Source organism: Saimiri boliviensis, chromosome 9, assembly GCF_048565385.1.
Source record: "Saimiri boliviensis isolate mSaiBol1 chromosome 9, mSaiBol1.pri, whole genome shotgun sequence".
NCBI lineage: Eukaryota > Metazoa > Chordata > Mammalia > Primates > Cebidae > Saimiri > Saimiri boliviensis.
Genome location: NC_133457.1, coordinates 72,415,394 through 72,435,915, shown reverse-complemented (window position 1 = coordinate 72,435,915; position 20,522 = coordinate 72,415,394). Strand labels below are relative to the sequence as shown.

At 52.9% G+C, this 20,522-nt stretch overlaps 2 protein-coding genes across 3 annotated transcripts in view; one reads left to right on the top strand and one right to left on the bottom strand.

Moving 5' to 3' along the window:
• Positions 1-2,517, top strand: part of PYGB (glycogen phosphorylase B) — a 52,096-nt gene extending 49,579 nt beyond the window's left edge. The window contains exons 19-20 of the mRNA XM_010330764.3: positions 218-284; positions 938-2,517. Of these exons, the coding sequence (XP_010329066.1) occupies positions 218-284; positions 938-1,090 (220 nt within the window). The 3' untranslated portion in view covers positions 1,091-2,517. The remainder of the gene's footprint in view (positions 1-217; positions 285-937) is intronic.
• The window catches only part of ABHD12 (abhydrolase domain containing 12, lysophospholipase), a 90,967-nt gene that overhangs the window by 427 nt on the left and 70,018 nt on the right, over positions 1-20,522 (bottom strand). The window contains exons 5-13 of one of the 2 annotated variants that reach the window (XM_003942940.4): positions 19,580-19,610; positions 17,768-17,813; positions 13,867-13,996; positions 12,917-12,954; positions 12,427-12,506; positions 10,983-11,065; positions 8,575-8,653; positions 7,279-7,406; positions 5,220-5,920 (exon numbers count right to left, since the gene is read on the bottom strand). In XM_003942940.4, the coding sequence (XP_003942989.2) occupies positions 5,881-5,920; positions 7,279-7,406; positions 8,575-8,653; positions 10,983-11,065; positions 12,427-12,506; positions 12,917-12,954; positions 13,867-13,996; positions 17,768-17,813; positions 19,580-19,610 (655 nt within the window). In that variant the 3' untranslated portion in view covers positions 5,220-5,880. Of the gene's footprint in view, positions 1-5,219; positions 5,921-7,278; positions 7,407-8,574; positions 8,654-10,982; positions 11,066-12,426; positions 12,507-12,916; positions 12,955-13,866; positions 13,997-17,767; positions 17,814-19,579; positions 19,611-20,522 lie in introns of those variants that run through there. The other variant, XM_074406149.1, reaches the window with a different exon arrangement.

Sequence of the window (20,522 nt, the reverse complement as noted above, 5' to 3'; positions counted from 1 at the left end):
TCTAAAATAGTGTCCCAGGACACAAGTGTTGCTCACAGAGAAGCCCCATGGCCAAATGGGCCTGGTGCATCCTGGCTCTGACCAGCTGTGTGGGCCCCTTCACCCTGGGCAGGACCAGGTGGAGTGTTCCTGACCTCCTGCCATGGGACTCTTCCCTTGGGACAGCATGAGCAGAGTTCCCTGCTGCCCCGACTTAGCCTCCTGTCACCCATTCCAGGTTCAAGGTGTTCGCAGACTACGAAGCCTACGTGCAGTGCCAGGCACAGGTGGACCAGCTGTACCAGGTGAGGCTCCTGGGCCCAGAGGCTGGAGGAGCAGCTGGGTGGGTCTGTGTGGACATGTTGGGTTGGATTATTTCCCAATCTAAGCAGGTCAGAGGGGTTTGTGTTTCTGATTTGTCATCAGTCAGCTATGCCTGCCTTTAGGGAAGCTGTCACCGTCACTCCCTCCCTTGAAAAACAGCTCCTAATGGCCAAGAAAGAACGTGGGGCCTGGAAACTGAGTGACGGGCAGGCCTCTGGGAGGGACCTTCTCTTCCCTCAATTAGGGCTGGCCTGGAGGAGAGCCTGGCCTGGTGTGGCCTGCAACTTGTGGCATTTGTGAGGCTCCCTGGTGGAAGGAGAGTACCTGGCCATGTCCTGCGGCACTGGATCTGCCTGGGCAGTTCTTACCTGGTGCTATCCCTGTCTTGGGGGCCATGTCCTAGCAGCTAGGACCTTCCCTCCAGCTCCTTGCTTCCTGTATCTAGTTATGTGGTAGCTTTCCTGGTTAGTGGGGCCCCCTTTTCAACAAACAATTGGTTTTGATGTCCCTTCCGGTTGGTGGCCCCAGGGCTTGCAGCTCATCTGGAAAGGGTCCTAAAGTTCTGGAATCTCATGCTCTTAGCAGCCTTTAGCCCTGTGGCACCAGAGACTGACTAGCATCTCCTCTCTTGCAGAACCCCAAGGAGTGGACCAAGAAGGTCATCAAGAACATCGCCTGCTCGGGCAAGTTCTCCAGTGACCGAACCATCACAGAGTATGCGCGAGAGATCTGGGGCGTGGAGCCCTCCGACCTGCAGATCCCACCCCCCAACATCCCCCGGGACTAGGCACCCCGCCTTGGCGGGACCAGCGGGCTTTTGTTTTCTTGCTGACTTTCCACCTCCTTTTTTTCCCAAGCACTTTGCCAGCTGCTGGTGGTCTTTGCTTTTCTCAGTACCATGTTTCCAGGAAGGACCATGGGGGTCAAGGTGGTTTTGAGTGAGTAGGGCAAGGAGGGAAGGTGCTAAGAGTGACAGTCTCCTAGTTTCTTGTAATGGAAGCCAGAGTTGGTAGTACAAAGGGTCGTGGCCAGCGCCACAGCCTCTGCCTGCCTGCCCCACCCAGAGTGGGAGGTAGGTGGAGCCACCTGCTGGGCTCCTCCAAAACTTTGCACAAATCTTGCTATGAGCTGATGCCCTTCGTTTTGAACCTCTGTATTCTGGGGTCTGGGCCAGTGGCCATAGAGAAGCCTGGGAACATGTGTTACTGCAGCATCTGGGCCACCAGCCACAGGGAAAGGCCAAGCGCATGTAGCCCCAGTCACCCTACCCAGCCCTGCCTCCTGGCCATGCTGGGAGGGGTTGGATCCTCAAGGCATCACCTTCACAGCCCTCTGCCCCTGCCCTGGCTCTGCACCTGGTATGTGGGTCATGGACGCAGTTGGGGCTTTCCTTTTGTAGCCGTCCCAGGCGTTGTGTGGGTGCTTGGGACCTGGGATGACTGAAGGGGACACAAGTGGGTGCCTGTGTCTGGTGTCTCAGAGGCCTTGGTCAAGATGAAGCTGGCTGATGCAGTTTAGCTTGGTTTTGCTTATTCTAAAGAAATAACTACTACACATGGAAATGAAACTAGCTGAAGCCTTTTCTTGTTTTAGCAACTAAGAATTGTACTTGGTCACTTTTGTGCTTGAGGAGGCCCTGCTGTGGGTGTTTCTGCCTGGCGGGGAACAGGTGTGTGCCCTCCCTCCGACTCCCACTGTGTCCGGAGGTGCATTTCCCATTGTACACATAGGGGCCAGGCTCCATTCTCCGTCCCTTTCCACTGGTGCCACAGCCTCATCTGGAAAAAGGCCTGGCACTGGGAAGTGGGGCTGAGCCCCTCATAGCCTTGTCCCTCCTCAAGGCTGGCAACCTGTCTCCCATTGCCCAAGAGAGAGGGCAGGGAACAGGCCACTGCCCTTCCCTGTGGAATTGCTGAAATCTGGCACCTTGCATGCTGGACCTGGGCTTGCGGGGAGGCTCTTTCTCCAGTGCCCACCAGGAGGATCTGCACACGCTGCCCAGCACACCAGAGCACTTCAGCCTTTTATTGAGTGGGGCAAGTGCTGGGCTGTGGTCGTGGCCTGACAGCATCTGCCCCAGACCGCAACTCTGTGTGGGAGGCCATGCTCCCTCAGCTAGCCACTGGAGCTGCCACCCTGACCACCACTGTGCTACTACTCATTGTTACTGCCTTGTGAGAAACTGATTAAACCTTCGTGGCTGTGGTTGGCTGACCTGAGGTCTGTGTTTTACTAACTACAGGTGGGGCCGCGAGGCTGTGGGAAACAGGCCTGAGGCCCAGGGTGGTGCCAATGCAAGGATGAGACCTGCAAGTGGGCCGCAGGTTCCCCCTCTGAAACTAGGGCCGGGGCTGAAGTATACCCCATCATTCTGGGATTGAGGGCAGAAAAGTTTGCATTTCCACTAGGTGTGGGACATGGGGCCATGTGGGCCTTAACAGCTAGCTGTTTTGTTTTTGTTTTTTTGTTTTTTTTTGAGACAGAGTTGTTTTTGTCCCCCCAGGCCGGAGTGGTATGGTGTCACCTCACTGCAACCTCTGCCTCCCGGTTCAAATAATTCTGCCTCAGCCTCCCGAGTGGCTGGTATTACAGGCACCCATCACCACACCCAACTAATTTTTGTATTTTTAGTTTCGCCATGTTGACCAGTCTGGTCTCAAACTCCTGACTTCAAGTGACCCGCCCACCTCAGCCTCCCAAAGTGCTGGGGTTACAGGTGTGAACCACTGCACCTGGCCAAGCCAGCTAGCTTCCCCGCCACCTCCCCGATTACAGAGTCTTGCTCTGTTGCCTAGGCGGGAGTCCAGTGGCGCGATCTCGGCTCACTGCAACCTCTGCCTTCTGGGTTCAAGTGATTCTCCTGCCTCAGCCTCCTGAGTAGCTGGGATTACAAGCGACTGCCACCGTGACCAGCTAATTTTTTGTAGAGACGGGGTTTCACCATGTTGGCCAGTCTGATCTCGAACTTCATGACCTCATGATTCCCCTGCCTCGGCCTCCTAAAAGTGCTGAGATTAAGGCCGGGCGCGGTGGCTCAAGCCTGTAATCCCAGCACTTTGGGAGGCCGAGGCGGGTGGATCACAAGGTCAAGAGATCGAGACCATCCTGGTCAACATGGTGAAACCCCGTCTCTACTAAAAATACAAAAAATTAGCTGGGCATGGTGGCGTGTGCCTGTAATCCCAGCTACTCAGGAGGCTGAGGCAGAAGAATTGCCTGAACCCAGGAGGCGGAGGTTGCGGTGAGCCGAGATCGCGCCATTGCACTCCAGCCTGGGCAACAAGAGCGAAACTCCGTCTCAAAAAAAAAAAAAAGTGCTGAGATTATAGGCATGAGCCACTGTGCCAGGCCCAAGGTAGCTATTTTCTAAAAATCCTATCAAATCCAGCCATTACTAAACATGCTATCTCTGGTGTGACTTATACTGGTTCTTTTTTGCACCTGTGGCTTTTGTCTCCCACTCCTAGCCCTGAGGACCAAAACATCCCCCCTGTTGCACAGCTACAGATTAAGAAATTGGGAGAAATGAGCCCAGGGCTCAGTGTTGCCCTGAAGATCCAAGAACTGGGATGCCAGAGCGCCATGGGCTCCCTGGCCTCAGAATTGGTCGTGCAGGGGGTTGGTGCTGACAGGTTGTCCTCATCCTCACACCCACCATGCACCTGGGTGGGGGGGCACCAACATGGTGCTCTGGGAGTCCCTGCCTCCCCAGGTCTGTGGGGTTCTGTCCTAGGGATTAGTTGCTTGGAGCAAAGTACTGAGCTCAGTAGCCCTGGATAGGGCACTTGGATGTAATGAGCTGACAGGTGATGGCGGAGCAGCTGCCACACTGTACACCCTTCTTAGTCTTACCTGCATCTGTTAGCGTTTTGCTTAAAATAAATTAAAATAAAGAAGTAGCTTGGCTGAACAGAATAGTTTATGCCTGTAATCCCAGCACTCTCATAGGCCGAGGCAGAAGGATTGCTCAAGAGTTCAAGACCAGCCTGGGCAACATGGTAAAACCCCATCTTTACAAAACATATAAGAATTAGCTGGATGTGGTGGCACGTGCCTATAGTCCCAGTTATTTGGGAGTGGGGCAAAGGTGGGAGAACTGCTTGAGACAAGCAGTCCTAAGTTGCAGTGAGCTATCATTACGCCACTGCACTCCAGCCTAGGCAACAGAGCGAGACTGTCTCAAAAACAAACTCACCAGTAGCTTGTATGTTTAGTTTATATCTTGCCTCAGTCCTGCAACAAAAGATCCAAAGTGGCTTACGTAGACCAAAAAACGAGGAAAAGACGAAGGCCAGCCCAGATAGAGCAGGTTGCCTCTACTTCACGGTCAGGAGCTGTGGTGTCTATCAAGGCTAGGAGAGCAGCCTCAGGCTCTATGCTTGAGTCCACCTGCGTCCTAAAAGAGGGGCTGCCTGGCGCAGCGGCTCTTACAGCCACAGAAAGATGCTCTGTGTTGCCACTTGGGTCCCATGGCTCAGCTGTGCAAGGAGATGACAACTTGGGGGCATGTCTCTGGGGCCGTGAGTGGGCAGAACAGAACTGACACACCGCAATTAGGGACCAGGGGCAGACCCTGGTCAGGAGGGCCAGTGTTCTCATGAGCTGATCTCAGGAGCATCTAGTCAGCTGCTCCCCTGCACATTCTCTAGATCTGACGCCAGCAAAAAGGGGCCTCTGGGTTCCCTGCCAGCCCACAGCTGCTGATGCTGGGCCTGCAACTTGGAGAAAGGGGTGGGCAGGTGAACCAAACTTCCTACTCCTGGCAAGTTTCTGAGCTGCTGGGACTGAAAAATTTCATAGCCTGAGGCTGAGTCATGGAGTGGGTCCAAAGTGGCCAGAGGCTCTGGGCTCTGGGCCTGGCTGGGACTTTTGAGAGTGTACGGGGCACCTGGCATGGCAGGAGGTAACATTGACCCTTCTTGTGCTGCAGAGGCGCAAAACGACCACCACCACGATTTTATTCTTAAATAAAGCTCAGTCTAAGGCCAGGTTAGGCATACAGGTGGGTAAAAGGGGAGGAAGTGCAGATCCTAGGCACCTCCACGGTGGGTGAGTGGACCAGCCTGGGGGAGGCAGGGCGGCTGAGCAAGGCAAGCAGGTACACAGGGTAGGAGGAGACGATGGAACCACTGGAGTCATTCTGCGTGTGCTGGGAAGGGGCAGATAGAACCTGGATTCCACATTGTCTGCGGGTGGTTCCGGAAAGCTCAGCGTGGTCCCGAGCCCCAAGAGTCCCCTGCTTGGACTCCCCTTGCCCAGCTCAGTGCAGCATCAACCAGGCAGTGATGGCCGGCTACTGTCAGTAAGTCTCCCAACAAGATTTCAAGTTGAGTGGCAGCAAGAAGAGAAGGCCACATGCCTGCCACCTGGGCTTTCCACACAGAGCCATGCCCAGGCCTCCGGGCACTGCAGGCCTGCAGGGGCCTCCCCCCTGGCATCTGAGTCCTCTCCAGGTGTGAGCTGGGCTCCTGAGCATCGCAGATGCTGCCCCCCCCGGGGCTCCAGGGTGCCGGGCTGCTGACTGGAGGAAAAAGGGAAGAGGGCAGAGGTCTTCATGCTTCCTTCCCACGGCCAGGCTCAGTGCTGGTGCTTGGGCTCCGACTTCCCCAGGAATTCCCTAGACCACAGGACAATCATGAGCCAATCATTTGAGGTCAGACCAAAGATCCCTCCCCACAGTCCTCACACTGCTATCTAAGGAGGCAAGAGGCCGCACGGAAAGGAGGCAGCCAAAAGCCCCGGTGAAGACTCGCTGCAGCCCAGAGCAGCACTCAGTGAGTTAGGCAGGGTGCAAGCAGCAGGTGCCAAGTCAAAGCCCAGCACACAGGAGAGACAAGGCCAGGGCTCCGGTTCTTGACTCAGCTTCAGAGTTACACCCTGGTCTCGATTTTCTATAAATGTCTTCATTTTATAATGAGGAAAATGATAAACCCAAAGCAAACCCATACTCCCTCAGTTCACTGTCCCCTCAGCAACCCAGGTACCTGTGCCCGGGAATGGCAAACCGCTAACGGGACATAGCTTTGCCTCTGGAACTTCCAAAGGCGGCTGAAGAAAAGCAAAAGTTACTGCTGGGATATATAGCACTGGGAGGTGATTCAGGCCCCCAATTTCAGTCCCCTGCAGGGAGAAACTGGCACCTTGACCTACTTTTTGGAGCCAATTGGCACAACACTATCACCATTAGTAGCAGTCCCCTCCACGGGTCCAGTACTCAGGATCGAAGCATCACATGCCCTCCTGGGCTCAGAAGCTTTGTCCCATGCACAGGGAGAGTTAGCATCTTGCCCAAGGCCACACAGCCAGGCAGTGGGGTGGGGCTTGTGTCCTCTGACAGGCAGGTAGGGGAGTCTGGGCAGCAACCTGCACAGGGCCCAGGGCAGTGCAGGGGGCAGGTGTTGGTCCGCTCCACACACTGCCCTTGTCACTACTGCCAAGGCCTCATCCTCAAGCTTGGACTCTGCACCCAGGCCTAGGTGGCTACTCATGACTCTCCGGGCTGCAGCCCATGTCCTGCCAGTGCAGGGCAGTCGAGCACAACGTCCCTTCAAGAAGTAGCTGGGGACAAACAGGTTTTTGAGGCACTGGCCCAGGGGCAGTGTGTACACCTGAGAGGTGTGTGAAAGAGGCCTGACCTGGCCTGACCCGGGAGCGGCTGGGGTGTCTGTGTCTGAGTGCTCCCAAACACGTGGCCACCTGTGAGCGTGTGCGTCCCGCTGTGTATCTGTGTGGATCTGTACACCCTGTGTGACAGGGAGGCAGCTTGCCTTGCATGATCACGGGAACAGTTCTAGAAGGGGAGATAGGCACTCCTTCAAACCCCTCTGCCAAGGGAATGGAAGGCTCCCAGGTCATGGCGACTCTTGACCCCACTGAGGCCCCCCAAGCAGCTTCAGCAGCTGCCACCTGCTTCATGCTTAGGTGTGAGCCACCACTGCCCAGACAAAGCCCCTGGGTGGGAAGAGAATGTCTCACCTCAGTATCCGTGGGAGCTCGGGGCTCTTGTAGATGTATTTGTGCCTGTAGCCAAGATCTGAGTGAAAGGGCACAAACTGCACTTTGAAGTCTCGGAAGCTTCGAGCTGGTGCAGCGATGCTATAGAGCTGAGAAGAGAGAGGTCAGCGCCTGAGGCAGTAGCCGGGCGTGCAAGTCCCAGCCCGAGGAACACCAGCTTGGCAGCTTCCCCTTCAACAGAAACCAGTCCAGAGTCCCACGTACACTGCTTCTGTCGCCACAGCTGGTCATGACCTGGAGGCCTGGGGGTATGCTGGCAGGAGCTGGGCCCAGGCTTGGCTCCTTGGCACACCCACCACTTAAGACACTGTCCTCACACCTTCCAGAATGCCCTTCCTCTGGGGAGTGGCTAGGTGGACGGGCCAGGCCTGGTGCCTCGGAGATGGCACGGCACAGTCTTGAGGAGCTGGGGCGAAAGGGTCTGTGCCTCAGGCTTAGCTCATGGGCTCAATGTGTCCATCTCAACCCCCGCTCCCACATCATCAAGAGTGCGTGGGCCTGAGCTGTGCTCCGCTGGGCGGCTCTGCAACCTGCCTCTGCCCTATGTGGCTCCATCCTCTGTGTGCCTTACGGAGCCTGACTGCATGGGGGCTGTCAGAGCAGGAAATGTTCCCAGTCCTGGGCTGAATCCGCAGATGAGGCCTGCACACACCCAACTAGTTTGCGTTGCCCTTGCCATAACCAAGACCCAAGCAGCGTTCTCTTACCCTACTCTGTTGCTGGCAGTCAGAGCAAATTCAGCAAAAGCAAATGCTGAGGCCCCACAGATGACATGGTCTGCTTTTGATATCAGGGCAATTTCAAAGGCAAGGCTAGAAGTTTCTGTATCAGTTTTGACTGTGACTCCTGCAATGGGCTTGAGAGATCCTCTGCAAGGGGTTCTTTGCCTTCAGCCCATAACTGATGAGCCCTTCCAGCTAAGTCCCAGGTTGGCCTGGGCTCTGATAACATAGGCAGCCCACCCTGGGAACCCTGTGTGAGGACTGGGAACTATCTATTTTTCATAGTTCCTCCTGGAAACAGCATCAGTGGGCCCTTGCCCCACCCTTGATACCAGACCACCCTTGTCCTTCCCAAGCAGCCTGGAGGTGACGCAGAGAGGATGAGCTGGCCTCCGGAGCCTGATATGGCTGGTGCGCAGCCCATGATGCAGTGTGCAGGGGCTGCCTTCCTGCCTGCCCACTCCCAGCCTGGCCCACCCACACTGACTGAGTGTACAACATGCTGGCTGCACCAGAGGCAGAGGCCAGGACCCACCTTTCTGCCAAGCTGGAAGGGCACCACCGGGTCATCCTCAGCGTGCAGGATGAGCAGGGGACAGGAGATGTGCTTCACACTGTGGGAGGGAGAAGGGGCTAGGTCAAGACCCACGAAAGGGCAGAGTTGCCCAGACCCTCTGTCCGCGGGCAGCAGGGATGTTTCGTGAAACATCCCGATTTCTGCTGGATATCTTTTTACTAGACAACTAAAGTTAACCCTTCATTGATTCTATGAACATCTATTCCAGCTAGGTGACAGGTGTCAATCACAGCTATATATCAATTCATTCACCAAAAACTGGCCCCTGCGTATCTTCTGAAAATTGAAAATGATTATTTCCCCAATAGATGTATTTTTTAAAACTCACAAAACAGTTATTTATAAGCTGAATAATTCAAGTGGGCCAAGAAGCTTAGTGTAAATGAATGTTAGTAGGAATCTGTTGGTAAAAAAAGCAATGCCCTCTAAATTGTCTTAGTGTAAGTGACATTTATTGTCACTCCAACTCTGAACATTTAGAAGTCAATTAGGATTTTTAGGTTAGACAGATCCAAATCCTTCAGCAAATCCCATAACAAGCACGGACTGCCAGGACCGGTGAAGCCTGGGCTCTCCTGTGTGGCCCTCACTGAGGTGGCGCCTGACCCAAGTCTCCTTTATCCCCGACAGTGCTGTATACTCCTTGAGGGCAATACTGGTGCACTCCTGGCCCCTGCAGCAGGACCCAGTGGGGAGCCCTCACGCTGTCTATCTCTGCTGCTGGCAGAAGGCACACACTCTTGCTTCCCGGTAAGGCGTTTCTGATGTCTGAGTCCCCCCAACCTGAGGCTCTAAAGAAAGCGGCAGTGCTTGGGATTTCCCAGACCACGGCCCACCTGAGCTCAGGAAAGCCCCGCCTGCCCTGGGAGCCAAACCTCTGACTTCCGGTGAGCTGAGGCTGCAGTCTCACCCAGAGCCACAGGCACTGCACGTGGCTCAGCTGGGAGGGTCAAGGCCAAAGACAGTTTCAGGGCCATGGTACTCAACCTGACTTTTAAAGAAGGAATCCAGTTCATTTAGATAATTCTTTTTCAAGTTCCAAAGCAGTTAAATTTACAAACAAGCAGGGTTTGTTGCTTATAATGTTTGTTCAACTTTTCATTTCTTCTATTTTTATTTTTAGAACCAAAACATACTTGAGGGGAAAAAATACTCCATTTTTTTCATATTCTGAAATCTACAATTGCAATTTTCAAATTGTAGATTTGAAAATAATTAAATATGTATAGGGTGGTTTGCTTTCCCTCTTTTTCTTGCGATGGAGTTTCGCTTTTGTTGTCCAGGCTGGAGTGCAGTGGGGCGATCTCAGCTCACTGCAACCTCCGCCTCCTGGGTTCAAGTAATTCCCATGCCTCAGCCTCCCTAGTAGCTACGATTGTAGGCATGCACCACCACACCTGGCAAATTTTGTATTTTTAGTAGAGATGGGGTTTCTCCGTGTTGGTCAGGCTGGTCTCGGACTCCAAACCTCAGGTGATCCACTCGCCTTGGCCTCCCAAAGTGCTAGGAGTACAGGCATGAGCCACCGCACCCAACCATTTTTTTTTTTCTAGACAGAGTCTTGCTCTGTCACCCAGGTTTGAGTGCAATGGCACAATCTTGGCTTCCTGCAACCTCTGCTTCCTGGGTTAAGTGATTCTCCTGCCTCAGCCTCCTGAGTAGCTGGGACTAATACAAAAAATTAGTAAAGATGGGGTTTCACCATGTTAGCCAGGATAGTCTCAATCTCCCGACCTCATGATTGAGGTCCACCTTGGCCTCCCAAAATGCTGGGATTACAGGTATGAGCCATGGCACCTACTTTTCCTTTTTTGAAGAAATCAAAACACATTGTTTAACCCTTGTGAAATAAAAATATCACAAAGACAATGTCAATACAATCTGAAAAACGTTTTTTTAAAAAATCCTTAACTAGAATACTTAACTTGTGGTTTACCTAATAGATATTTATTAATAAACTGTAATATTTTTCTATAACCAAACATAAATCAAATAGCTGAGGCAAAGTCCATTTCTGAAGAACAGTATCGGCCACGCGCAGTGGCTCATGCCTGTAAACCTAGCATTTTGGGAGGCTGAGGTAAGCAGATCACCTGAGGTCAGAGGTTCGAGACCAGCCTGACCAACAGGGTCTCAAACTCCTAGGCTCAAGTGATCTGCCTTCCTCAGCATCCCAAAGTGCTACGATTACAGATGTGAGCCATGGTCCCTGGCAGGTTTTCCCTTTTTAGAGACCTGTTTGTTAGAGAACAACCCTAAATACTCTGAATTCCACTCTATTTGATTACTGTGACTAAAGAAGCTTATCCAGGGATTCTCAGAGTTTTTCTAAATAGAAAAATTAGTTCCTCTCCCACAGTACTCACTTTTCATCATTTGCAAATTTAATTCCACTGCTTGTAATAGGATCAAGGAAGAACCAGTCAAACCCAGGGAAGTATCGATATATCTGGAGACAAGATGGGGAAACCATTTTCAGAAGCACTGATTAAGATATCCAGGCAAAGTTCAAGGGTGCAGACAGTTTAAGTTCAGGAATCTATAAGGCATTGCCCGTAACTACCCTAAGGGACCAGGGGTGATATAGCCACGGGGCCACCAGAGCTGTGCCCTGGCACCTTCTGCTCTGGCCATGTATGGCTTTGCTGCTGGGGACAGAAGACTCACCTGCCAGGCCCCACAGACTGGTATGGCAGGGGCTGCCCTGAAAATGGGGCTCCCACACCTCCCAGCCAGGCCAGAATCCAGCCCAGACACCAGTCTTCCCACAGACACCAGGGCCGCCACCCTTGAGAAAATGGAGTCTACAGACAGTTTCCTCACACAATTTAAGAAAAACAGCACTGAAAAGTAAGGTAAGTTAAAAGGCTCTCCTGGTCCATAACTGAACAGCATGAGAACAGGATGGACAGATGGACATAGGCCCGAGAATACATGGCCAGTGGGGAACATGGGGATCAGAAACCAAAGTGGGAAGGAGGGAAAATAACTGGCTAGTGTTTTTTGTTTTTTGTTTTTTTTAGACAGAGTCTTGCTCTGTTGCCCAGGCTGGAGTGCAGTGGCACAATCTCAGCTCACTGCAACCTCTGCCTCCCGGGTTCAAGCAATTCCCTGCCTCAGCCTCCTGAGTAACTGAGGTTACAGGCACGTGCCACCATGCCCAGCTGAATTATGTATTTTCAGTAGAGACGGGGTTTCACCATCTTGGCCAGGCTGTCTTGAACTCCTGACCTTGTGATCCACCTGCCTCGGCCTCCCAAAGTGTTGGGATTACAGGCATAAGCCACTGTGCCTGGCCAACTGGCAAGGTTTTAAGAGAAGGTCCAAGGCTCCATTCCCAGCTGGGGAGGGCATAGGTTGGGTGGGACCTGGCTTACCCAGAATTCCCACTAGGATTCACCTGGGCTTTACCCCAAAATACAACTGGGAGGCCAGACTCCCTGGTCCAGAGTCCAGCCCCGCAAGCACTGTCCTCATACACAGTTGGGCGGAGGGACAACCCCAGCTCCACTACTGAGCAGGAAGGCAGTCCTGTCAATACAATGCAGTCAATGATGCCACATTGTCCTGGCCTCCAGTGGGTCCAGATGCCATCAAATGACCTAACTATGACCTGTCCTTTCATCTGGCTGCAGGTTATAAACTTCTTGGGCAGCTCTATGGCCGAAACTAGTATTAATTTTTAATAAAATCTATATTTATTAGAATATTTAAATAATTTTAAATAATTATTATAATCCTGTAATTAGTTATTTCTATAGTAATTATTTTAATAATAAAAAATTAAATTTTCATAAAATCTGTACTTGCCACTGAAAATGGATGGCTCTTAGCTTCTTCGCGGATATTAGTGAATGGAGATTCCAAAATTAGGGCATCTGGAGGTGTCTCTAGATAAACAAACAGGGAACTGAGAGGTGGGCAGGAAGCCAGGGACATACATGAGACCTGTGGGGCTCTGAGGGGCCCCCAGACAGCACCGGGAGCCCACAGCACCTCCTCCCAGATAACCACCTTGGCAGGCCTCAGATAGCTCCAGGGTCGCTCGCCAGGGGACCAGAGATGGCTCTGGTCACTCCTAAAAAGCAGACTTGCTGATGCAGCCTCTCTGGGGCCAGGCCTGTGTGAGGCTCCCCAGCTCCACGGGTATCATGGGGAGGGTGGCATGGTCAGCCCTAGGTGCCTCCCGAATGTCCAGCCCATGCTGCTCTGTGAGGACACTGAGCACCTGCAGCAGGGCCGGGACTTGGGAGCACTCTAAATGCTCACCACCATGGCTGGGGCCCAACAAGGCGCTCACCTCTCTCACAGAGGCGCCGCACCAGATTTGTCGCCACACTGGGAAAAAAGAAAAACATAGCTCAGTTGAATTATGATAGAATCGTTTGAGATGATATGGGTCTTATGCTGCAAAGTGTTTAGAGGAGCCGTGGGGTCTGTGAAGCTATTAGAGTTTCAGGACAGAGTTGGGCAAACGGAGATGCCTCTAGCACTGCGGGTGACCTGGCTGCCCCGCCATCAGCTGTCCCCTGCAATGAGGGTTTCATCCACAGCTTCCTTGTCCCTGAGGTGTGTCCTGCTGCCTCTTGCTGCCTGTGCCCTCCTATTGACTGGGCCGCCCGCTGGCTGGGGATGGCCAGCATCTGCCTGCATCTCTCCTGCAGCCCACCATGTCCAGGGCCTCTCGCCATCCCAAGACCATGCCTGGTGGGCCCCCATGCAGACAGCCAGAGGGATGGTCGGCGCCCCCCACCCACTTCTCTCCTGGACCGCTTCCCATCGTGCAAAAGGGCTGCCCTGAAAGGAATGGTGGCAGAAAGGGAATGGCAGTGAAGATCTGGGGATTGGGTCCTGCAGAGACTGTGGACCTCGAACCAGCCCATGACAGGCTGCCCAGAAATGGAGTGTGGAAGTGCCTCCTGTCCTGGCCACTGTGGGAAGCAAACCACCCACTGTGCCCTCTCCCAGCTCTGAAGACACTTCTTCCTCAGGGCCAGGTCTCCCTGTGGACACGCCTTGACATCCACTGCTTATGTCTGTCCTGAGTCACTTCCTGGATGAGAAGCTCAAACCCTTTTGGGGTCTCTTTAGAGCTTCCCCTCCTGCCTCCGCCAAAGGACAGGAGCAAAGCTGGTTGGGACTAATAGTGCCACTGCGTCATCAGGAATGGCAGCCTTTCTAGATCCAGGCATGGGAGTCATCAGGAAGACTGGCTCCCACTAAAGGCCGCCTCCTGCTGGGAGCCCTTACCCAGTGCCCAGAGAGTGGCCCCAGATGTACACAGGGTTGTCACCACTTCTTGCTTTGATCCAATCAAAAACGTGAAGTGCGTCGTAAGTCATGCCCCGCTCAGACGGCGTTCCCACCGAGTCGCCCCAACCTGGGAGGGAGAAACGTCAAGAGGTGAGGTCAAAGACAGTTCATGGAACCTGGACACACACACCTCCACAAAGGAGCCCAGAGCTAGGAGGGGACAGGGAGGGGCCCATCTGGCCCACCCTTCCAGAGTCCACAGACCCACCCAGGTCACTGGGCAGAGCACGCAGTGGGGAAAATGGGCACACCCCCACATCCCCTCCAGCCCTGGGGAAGGCAGCTCTGCCCCTGCTGACTGCATAAACCAGACGTACCCTCACAGGGTCACTCTAAGTTGGTGAGTTGCAAATTTGAATGGCAACTAACAGCGAGCTGAGTCAACAGAACAGATCACAGAGCTTCACAGCTGGCACCAGCATCCTCAGGCCAGGGCCGGGGAGTGCCTCACCCTCAATGGCAAGGGGGTGAGCCCACCTTCTCCCTGTCTTTCTTAACAGGCAGGCTAGTGAGGTCTACGGCAGTGGAAACCTCTGTCACCACCATCCTCAGCGCTGTACTTCTCCTCTTCCTCCCCTCGCAGCATCCAGGATCCCCCACTCTGAGCTCAGACGAGCAAACAGATGAGCAGCAGTACAGATGGTATGGTGAGATGCACAGCCCACCTACCTCCTCAACACCAAAGGCTTACTCAGGGGCAGGACAGGGAACAGAGTCCAGAGGCTCCCAGAATAGGGAGGGCATTTCTGGGTTCAACGCAACTCTCACCCAGAAAGGGGAAAGAGGCTGGTTCCCCTTAGGGTTAATTAGCATCTTGTTTGCATAACAGAAAAGACTACCATCTGGGCTCCACAAATTACAACCTCCCCAAGGGTCCCTCCCAGGGTATCCAGCAAAGGTGGAATGCAATTGTCTTTCCAGCAGCCTAACAGTGAGTCATCATCAGATGATCTGAAAGCACCACAAAGGTCAGAAAGAGCAGTTGTGCAGTGTAAGCAAACCCGGAAGTTTGTGCCACACTCCCACTTCCCACCTCAGACACCAGAGGAGGGCAGGAGCCGTGTAGAGGGCTAAGGCCAGGGAGGCAGGGGTACCAGGACGTGAGACAGAGACACAGGAACAGACAGGGACAGGAGACAGAGACAGACAGGAAGGCTGAGAGACAGACAGACACAGAGACAGGGAGAGGAGGCAGACGGATTCGGACAGAGGCAGCTGGAGTGAGAGAGATGGAGGGACAGTCGGAGACGGAGCCGGGAGTCTCGGTGCCACCTAGAAACGTGGAGACTACACGAGAACTGAAACAAACTGCTGCATGGGATTTCATTTCCTGAGGAAGTATGGGAGGTCAATGGGAAGAAGCCGCCCTTTCTGCCTCTCCTAAGGTCTCCAGCATGCAGCAGAAGAGAGCCCATGTCAGCATGGAAAAAAGGAGGAGAGGGCAAACACTTTCCCACTCCTCATTCTGGAATTTCTCCCAGCCCATAACTCTCATCCTGATGGAACTTTCTTCCCTGTGGTTGGCAGCATGGTGGCCCCTAAAAGTGTCCACGTCCTAATCAGTGGCGCCTGTAAACGTGTTGGGTCACATCGCTGGGAAATGAAGGGTGTGAAAGGAATGAAAGCTGCTAACTGCTGGCTTTGAGATGGGAGTGATCTTGGACAAGTTGGGTGGGCCTGAAATAACCACAAGGGTCCTCATCAGGAAGAGGGAGAGAAGAGAGTCAGGGTCAGGGCCAGGTGACCTGGGACTCAATCACAGAAGGGCTGTGGGCCAAGGAACCCGGGCAGCTAGAAAGGGCAGCCAGTCATTCTCCCTGAGGGCCCTTCTCCCACTCTGATTCCAATTTCTGACCTCCAGAACTGCAAGACGCTACACATGTGTGCTGGTTTAAAGCACTACGTTTGTGGTAACATGTTATAGCAACAAGAGAGAATTAACGCGACCCCCATATCCGGGTGAGAGCCTCTCTCCTTTGTCCCTCCCATATCTCCTCTTGGTCTGAGGATAGATGCCCCACCTGGCCCCCAGAAGGTGAGGCAGCCAGCCATACTGCCATCATCATCTCTGATCTCTCCAGCTGAGGCACATTGTGGAATACTTTTTTTTTTTTTTTTTTTTTTTTTTTTTTTTTTTTTTTCCATTTTTTTGAGGCAGGGTCTTGCTCTGTCACCCAGGCTGGAGTGCAGTGGCTTGATCTTGGCTCACTGCAACCTCCGCCTCCTGGGCTCAAGCTTTCCTCCCACCTCAGCCTCCCAGGTAGCTGGGATTACTGCTACCTGCCACCATGCTCAGCTAATTTTTGTGTGTTTTTAGTACAGACAGGGTTTTGCCCTGTTGCCCAGGCTGATCTCGAACTCCTGGGTTCAAGCAATCTACCTTCCTTGGCCTCCCAAAGTGCTGGGATTACAGGAGTGAGCCACCGTGCCTCACGCCTGTAATTTTAATACTTTGGGAGGCCAAGGCGGGTAGATGGTTTGATCCTTCACAGGCATTCAAGATCAGCCTGAGCAACATGGTGAAACCCTCTCCTAAAAAAATAAGATCAAATTAGCCAGATGTAGTGGTGCATGCCTGAGTTGGGAAGATCACTTGAACCCAGGAGGCAGAGGTTGCAGTGAGCTAAGATCACAACACTGCACTCTAGCCTGGGTGACAGAGTGAGACCCTGTCCCAAAACAAAACCAAAACCAAAACCAAAGCAACCAGTCACTCACTGTTAACACCAAGTATTTCTGTTGCCCATTAAAGCATAATGTCTTTAGTATGTATCAAACTGTAGGTTCTTGATCTGTTCAGTGGCAAGCCCTGGTTCACTCAAAAAGGCAGAAATGCTGAGGTACTGAAGAATCTATCTTCTCTCATAAGTTTTTTTTTTTTTTTTTGAAACGGGAGTCTTGCTCTGTCACTGAGGCTGGAGTGCAGTGGTGCAATCTCAGCTCACTGCAACCTTCGCCTCCAGAATTCAAGTAATTCTCCTGCCTCAGCCTCCTGAATAGCTGGGACTACAGGGGCAAGTCACCACGCCCGGCTAATTTTTGTATTTTTAGTAGAGATGGGGTTTCACATATTGGCCAGGCTGGTCACGAAATCCTGACCTCAAGTGATCCAGCTGCCTCAGCCGCCTACAGTGCTGGGATTACAGGCATGAGCCACTGTGCCTGGCCTCTCTTAACAGTTCTTACTGTCTTCATAACTTTAATAAGACAAACTTTGATAAGCATAAAATGTGTCTGATGTCCAGCTGCAGAGACAGTCTGAATCCAAAAAAGAAAAAAAGACAGTATTTTCTAATTTAAAATGTTGCAGGTTGGGTGCAGTGACTCATGCCTGTAATCCCAACACTGGAAGGCTGGGGCAGGAGGATCCCTTAAGGCCATGAATTTAAGACTAGCCTAGGCAACACAGCAATACCCCATTTCTACTAAAAACAAACAAAAGAAACAGCCGGGGTGGTCACTTATCTGTAGTCCCAGCTACTTGAGAAGCTAAGGCAGGAAGATCCCTTGAGCCAAGGAGCTCAAGGCTGCAGTGAGCTATGATCATGCTACCGCACTCCAGGTTGGATGACAAAGTGAGACCCTATCTCAAAAAAAAAAAAAAAAAAATGTTGCTGACAGAGCATCTGATGGGGGCTCCACGCGCTGAGCCTCCCCTACCAGAAGGGGCTCTCCCAGCAGCTCCATCAAGGGCTTTGTCAGGACTCAGAACACCATCACAGCACAGCTAACGCAGGCGCTGGCCTTGCTCCAAGACTCTCCAAGTGAGACCTGCCCATGGGATACCACCAGGAGGCAGTGGAATTGTGCTCAGATGATCTTTCAAAAGAAATCTCACCTCTGTAGTCAAAGGTGACCACATGGTAACCGAGGGAACTCAGCACCTGTAAAGTGAAAAATAAATATCTTTGGCAACAAATCCAAGCATCTGAATTGAGGGCAGCTTGTCTCCTACTAAACTCATCCAGCTTTCTGGCCTGTGCCTTGTATGCAGTGGCGGCTTCATAAAGACTGTGACATGCTGCTTGACTCCTGACTGGGTTTTATGAAATGCAGATGCCAACTGCCGCCGCAGGACCTGCTGATATCCCTGCCTGGGAATGCAGGAAGGATCCCTTCCTGCTGCTTAGACACTAGGGGGCCAGGGGCAGACTCCCCAAGTTCCCAGGTTGCAGTCCACTCATGCTGCAGGGCAGCCTCTGGGGTGGCCTCCTCTGAGGACAGACAGCTCTCCGTGCTGCAGTGTGATGGCACACCCCCAGGAGGGTGGCTACACCGTGCAGAGATCCCATCTGGGGACCCTTGCTGCAACCCAGTATTTCTTGGATTGTAAGAGCACTTGTCAATTTTTTTTCTGTTATTTTTGTTTTTAAATCCCTACAGACAAGCTGACCTCTCTCATTTAGATAACTCTTCACACACCCATCCCGTGCCCTTGCTGGGGTCTGTCCAGAGCGACATGGGAGACTGCCACAACATCATGTCACCCAGAATCACTGCTCCCCTCTTTAGGGAGGGAGCCAGGTGCTTCCCCAGGGTAGCCTGCACTTCCCTACCAGCTCCTAGCCACCGCAGAGCCTATACCCAGAGCCAACCTGCTCCAGCCCTGTTGACCTCAGCAGGGTGAATCATTTCTTTTAACAGAAACCTTAAAGAAAGACCAGTAACTTCTCAAACTCTCCCCACCTTGCCTGATTTAATGCAATTTACTCCAGGGGGAAAATCCTCCAATAGCACAGAGCTGGGTGTCCTCCTGCTTCTGCCTATGACTCCTTCTGCCCTGCGGGCCAGTGCAGACCCCTCTGAAGGGAGGAGTGCGAGGCTGTTCCAACAGCATCTCTTGGGCTCCAAGGCCCAAGACAACCAGATAAAGAACAAAACCAAGCAACCAAGCATAAGTGAAGGTTTGCACACCCTGCCCTAGGCACTCCCTGTACCTGGGGAGCCCTGCAGGCACTCCCACTGTGTGCCTGGAAGCTGATTCAAATCCCGCCTGCACGCCCTGCTGGGGTGAGCCTGCAATCTGACAGTCAAGTGTAGCAGCACCTGGTTTCTCTTTTCATTTTATACACAAGTAACGTAACATTGAAAAACAACTTCCAATGCCATTTATGCAGTTTGCCAATATTGGCACTTGGTCTACCACATCCATACATTCTGATTTTAGGGCCCAGCCCTAGAGGCAGTGTGACGGGCGGTCACAGCAGAGCAGTCAAGGCCCTACTTTCGAGCACGCTCACGCAAAGGTTGCCCAACAAAAGGCAGGACATGGTGGCTCACTCCTGTCATCCCAACACTTTGGGAGGCCAAGGTGGAAGGTTGGTTTGAGCCCAGGAGTTCAAGACCAGCTTGGGCAACATAGGGAGACCTCATTTCTACAGAAAACAAAAATTAGCTGGGTGTGGTGTTGGCATGCACTTGCAGTCTCAGGAGGCTAAAGGCAGAGGATTGTTTGAGCCCAGGAGATCGAGGCTGCAATGAGCTGTGACTGCACCACTGCATTCCAGCCTGGGCAACAGAGCAGGAGGACCCTCACACAAAAACAGCCCAGCAATGGTTAACTCTCAAGCTGTGAGTCTGGTGACTCCCTTCACTTCCTGCCCTGGAAGAAAAAGCTCAGGGAACAGGTGTGGGTGCCACCTGCACTCACCTTGTAAAGCTCCACGCGGTGGTCACCTCCTCTGGAGAAGGAAACAGGACATGGTATGAGTGTATCTTCTCAGAGTTGGGCCCCAGGTCAACTCATCCTCTGTACCCCAAACCAGGGAGGGGCCGATGAAAGAGGGCAACCTCCTCCTTGGGTCCCTCTAAGTGGCCCCACACTCGTCTATGGCAGTGCTGTGCCAAGGAGCAGATAGTCTTAGCACTTTGGGAGAGATTTCTTAATGACTGCTTTTATTTTTCAGTAGGTAATGCACACCTACAACCCCAAACTAGAAGGACACTAAAGGAAACACAGCAAGGCTCCATCCACTCACCCCAGCCCCTCCCAGCTCACCTGTGCAGGGATCCCCTGTGTGGACACAGGGTGTGCCCCAAGGGACCTGTGTGGGCACTCTCTGCCCTCACTTCTCACTCCATGCCTCAGCTGACCTTCAGAACTCTGCTTAGCCGCGCTGCCCTGGCCTCATCTCCTGGTCATCTCTGCTGTTTCCCACCTGCCACTAACTTCCATTTGTTCCCATGACCACCCTGCTGTACAGCCTTTCACATGTATGTGATCTGTGCATGGGAAATGCTCCTAGAATCTCCTCACAGAGACCCTGAAGTGCCGAACAGTCGCGTCCCACCAGCTACAGCTTCAACGCGCATGTCACTACTGAGACTGGGCCCGTTCGGCACATACCCCCAGTTTGTGCTTCCTTGTCTGAGGCCTATTTAGGCTTCCTTCCTGCTTTCTCTCCAGTTGTTGGCCAGCTGATACTCTGGACCCACCCCACAGCAGGGACAAGGGCCACCTGGGAGGATGGGGGTCCCACTCCACACTCTCCATACTCCCCAGCTGTGCTCCTCCTTCCTCAGGAATGGTCTCACCATTTCAGGTATGGGGTCGTGAGTGTTGCTGGTGGGAGACCAGGATGAGATGAAGGAGG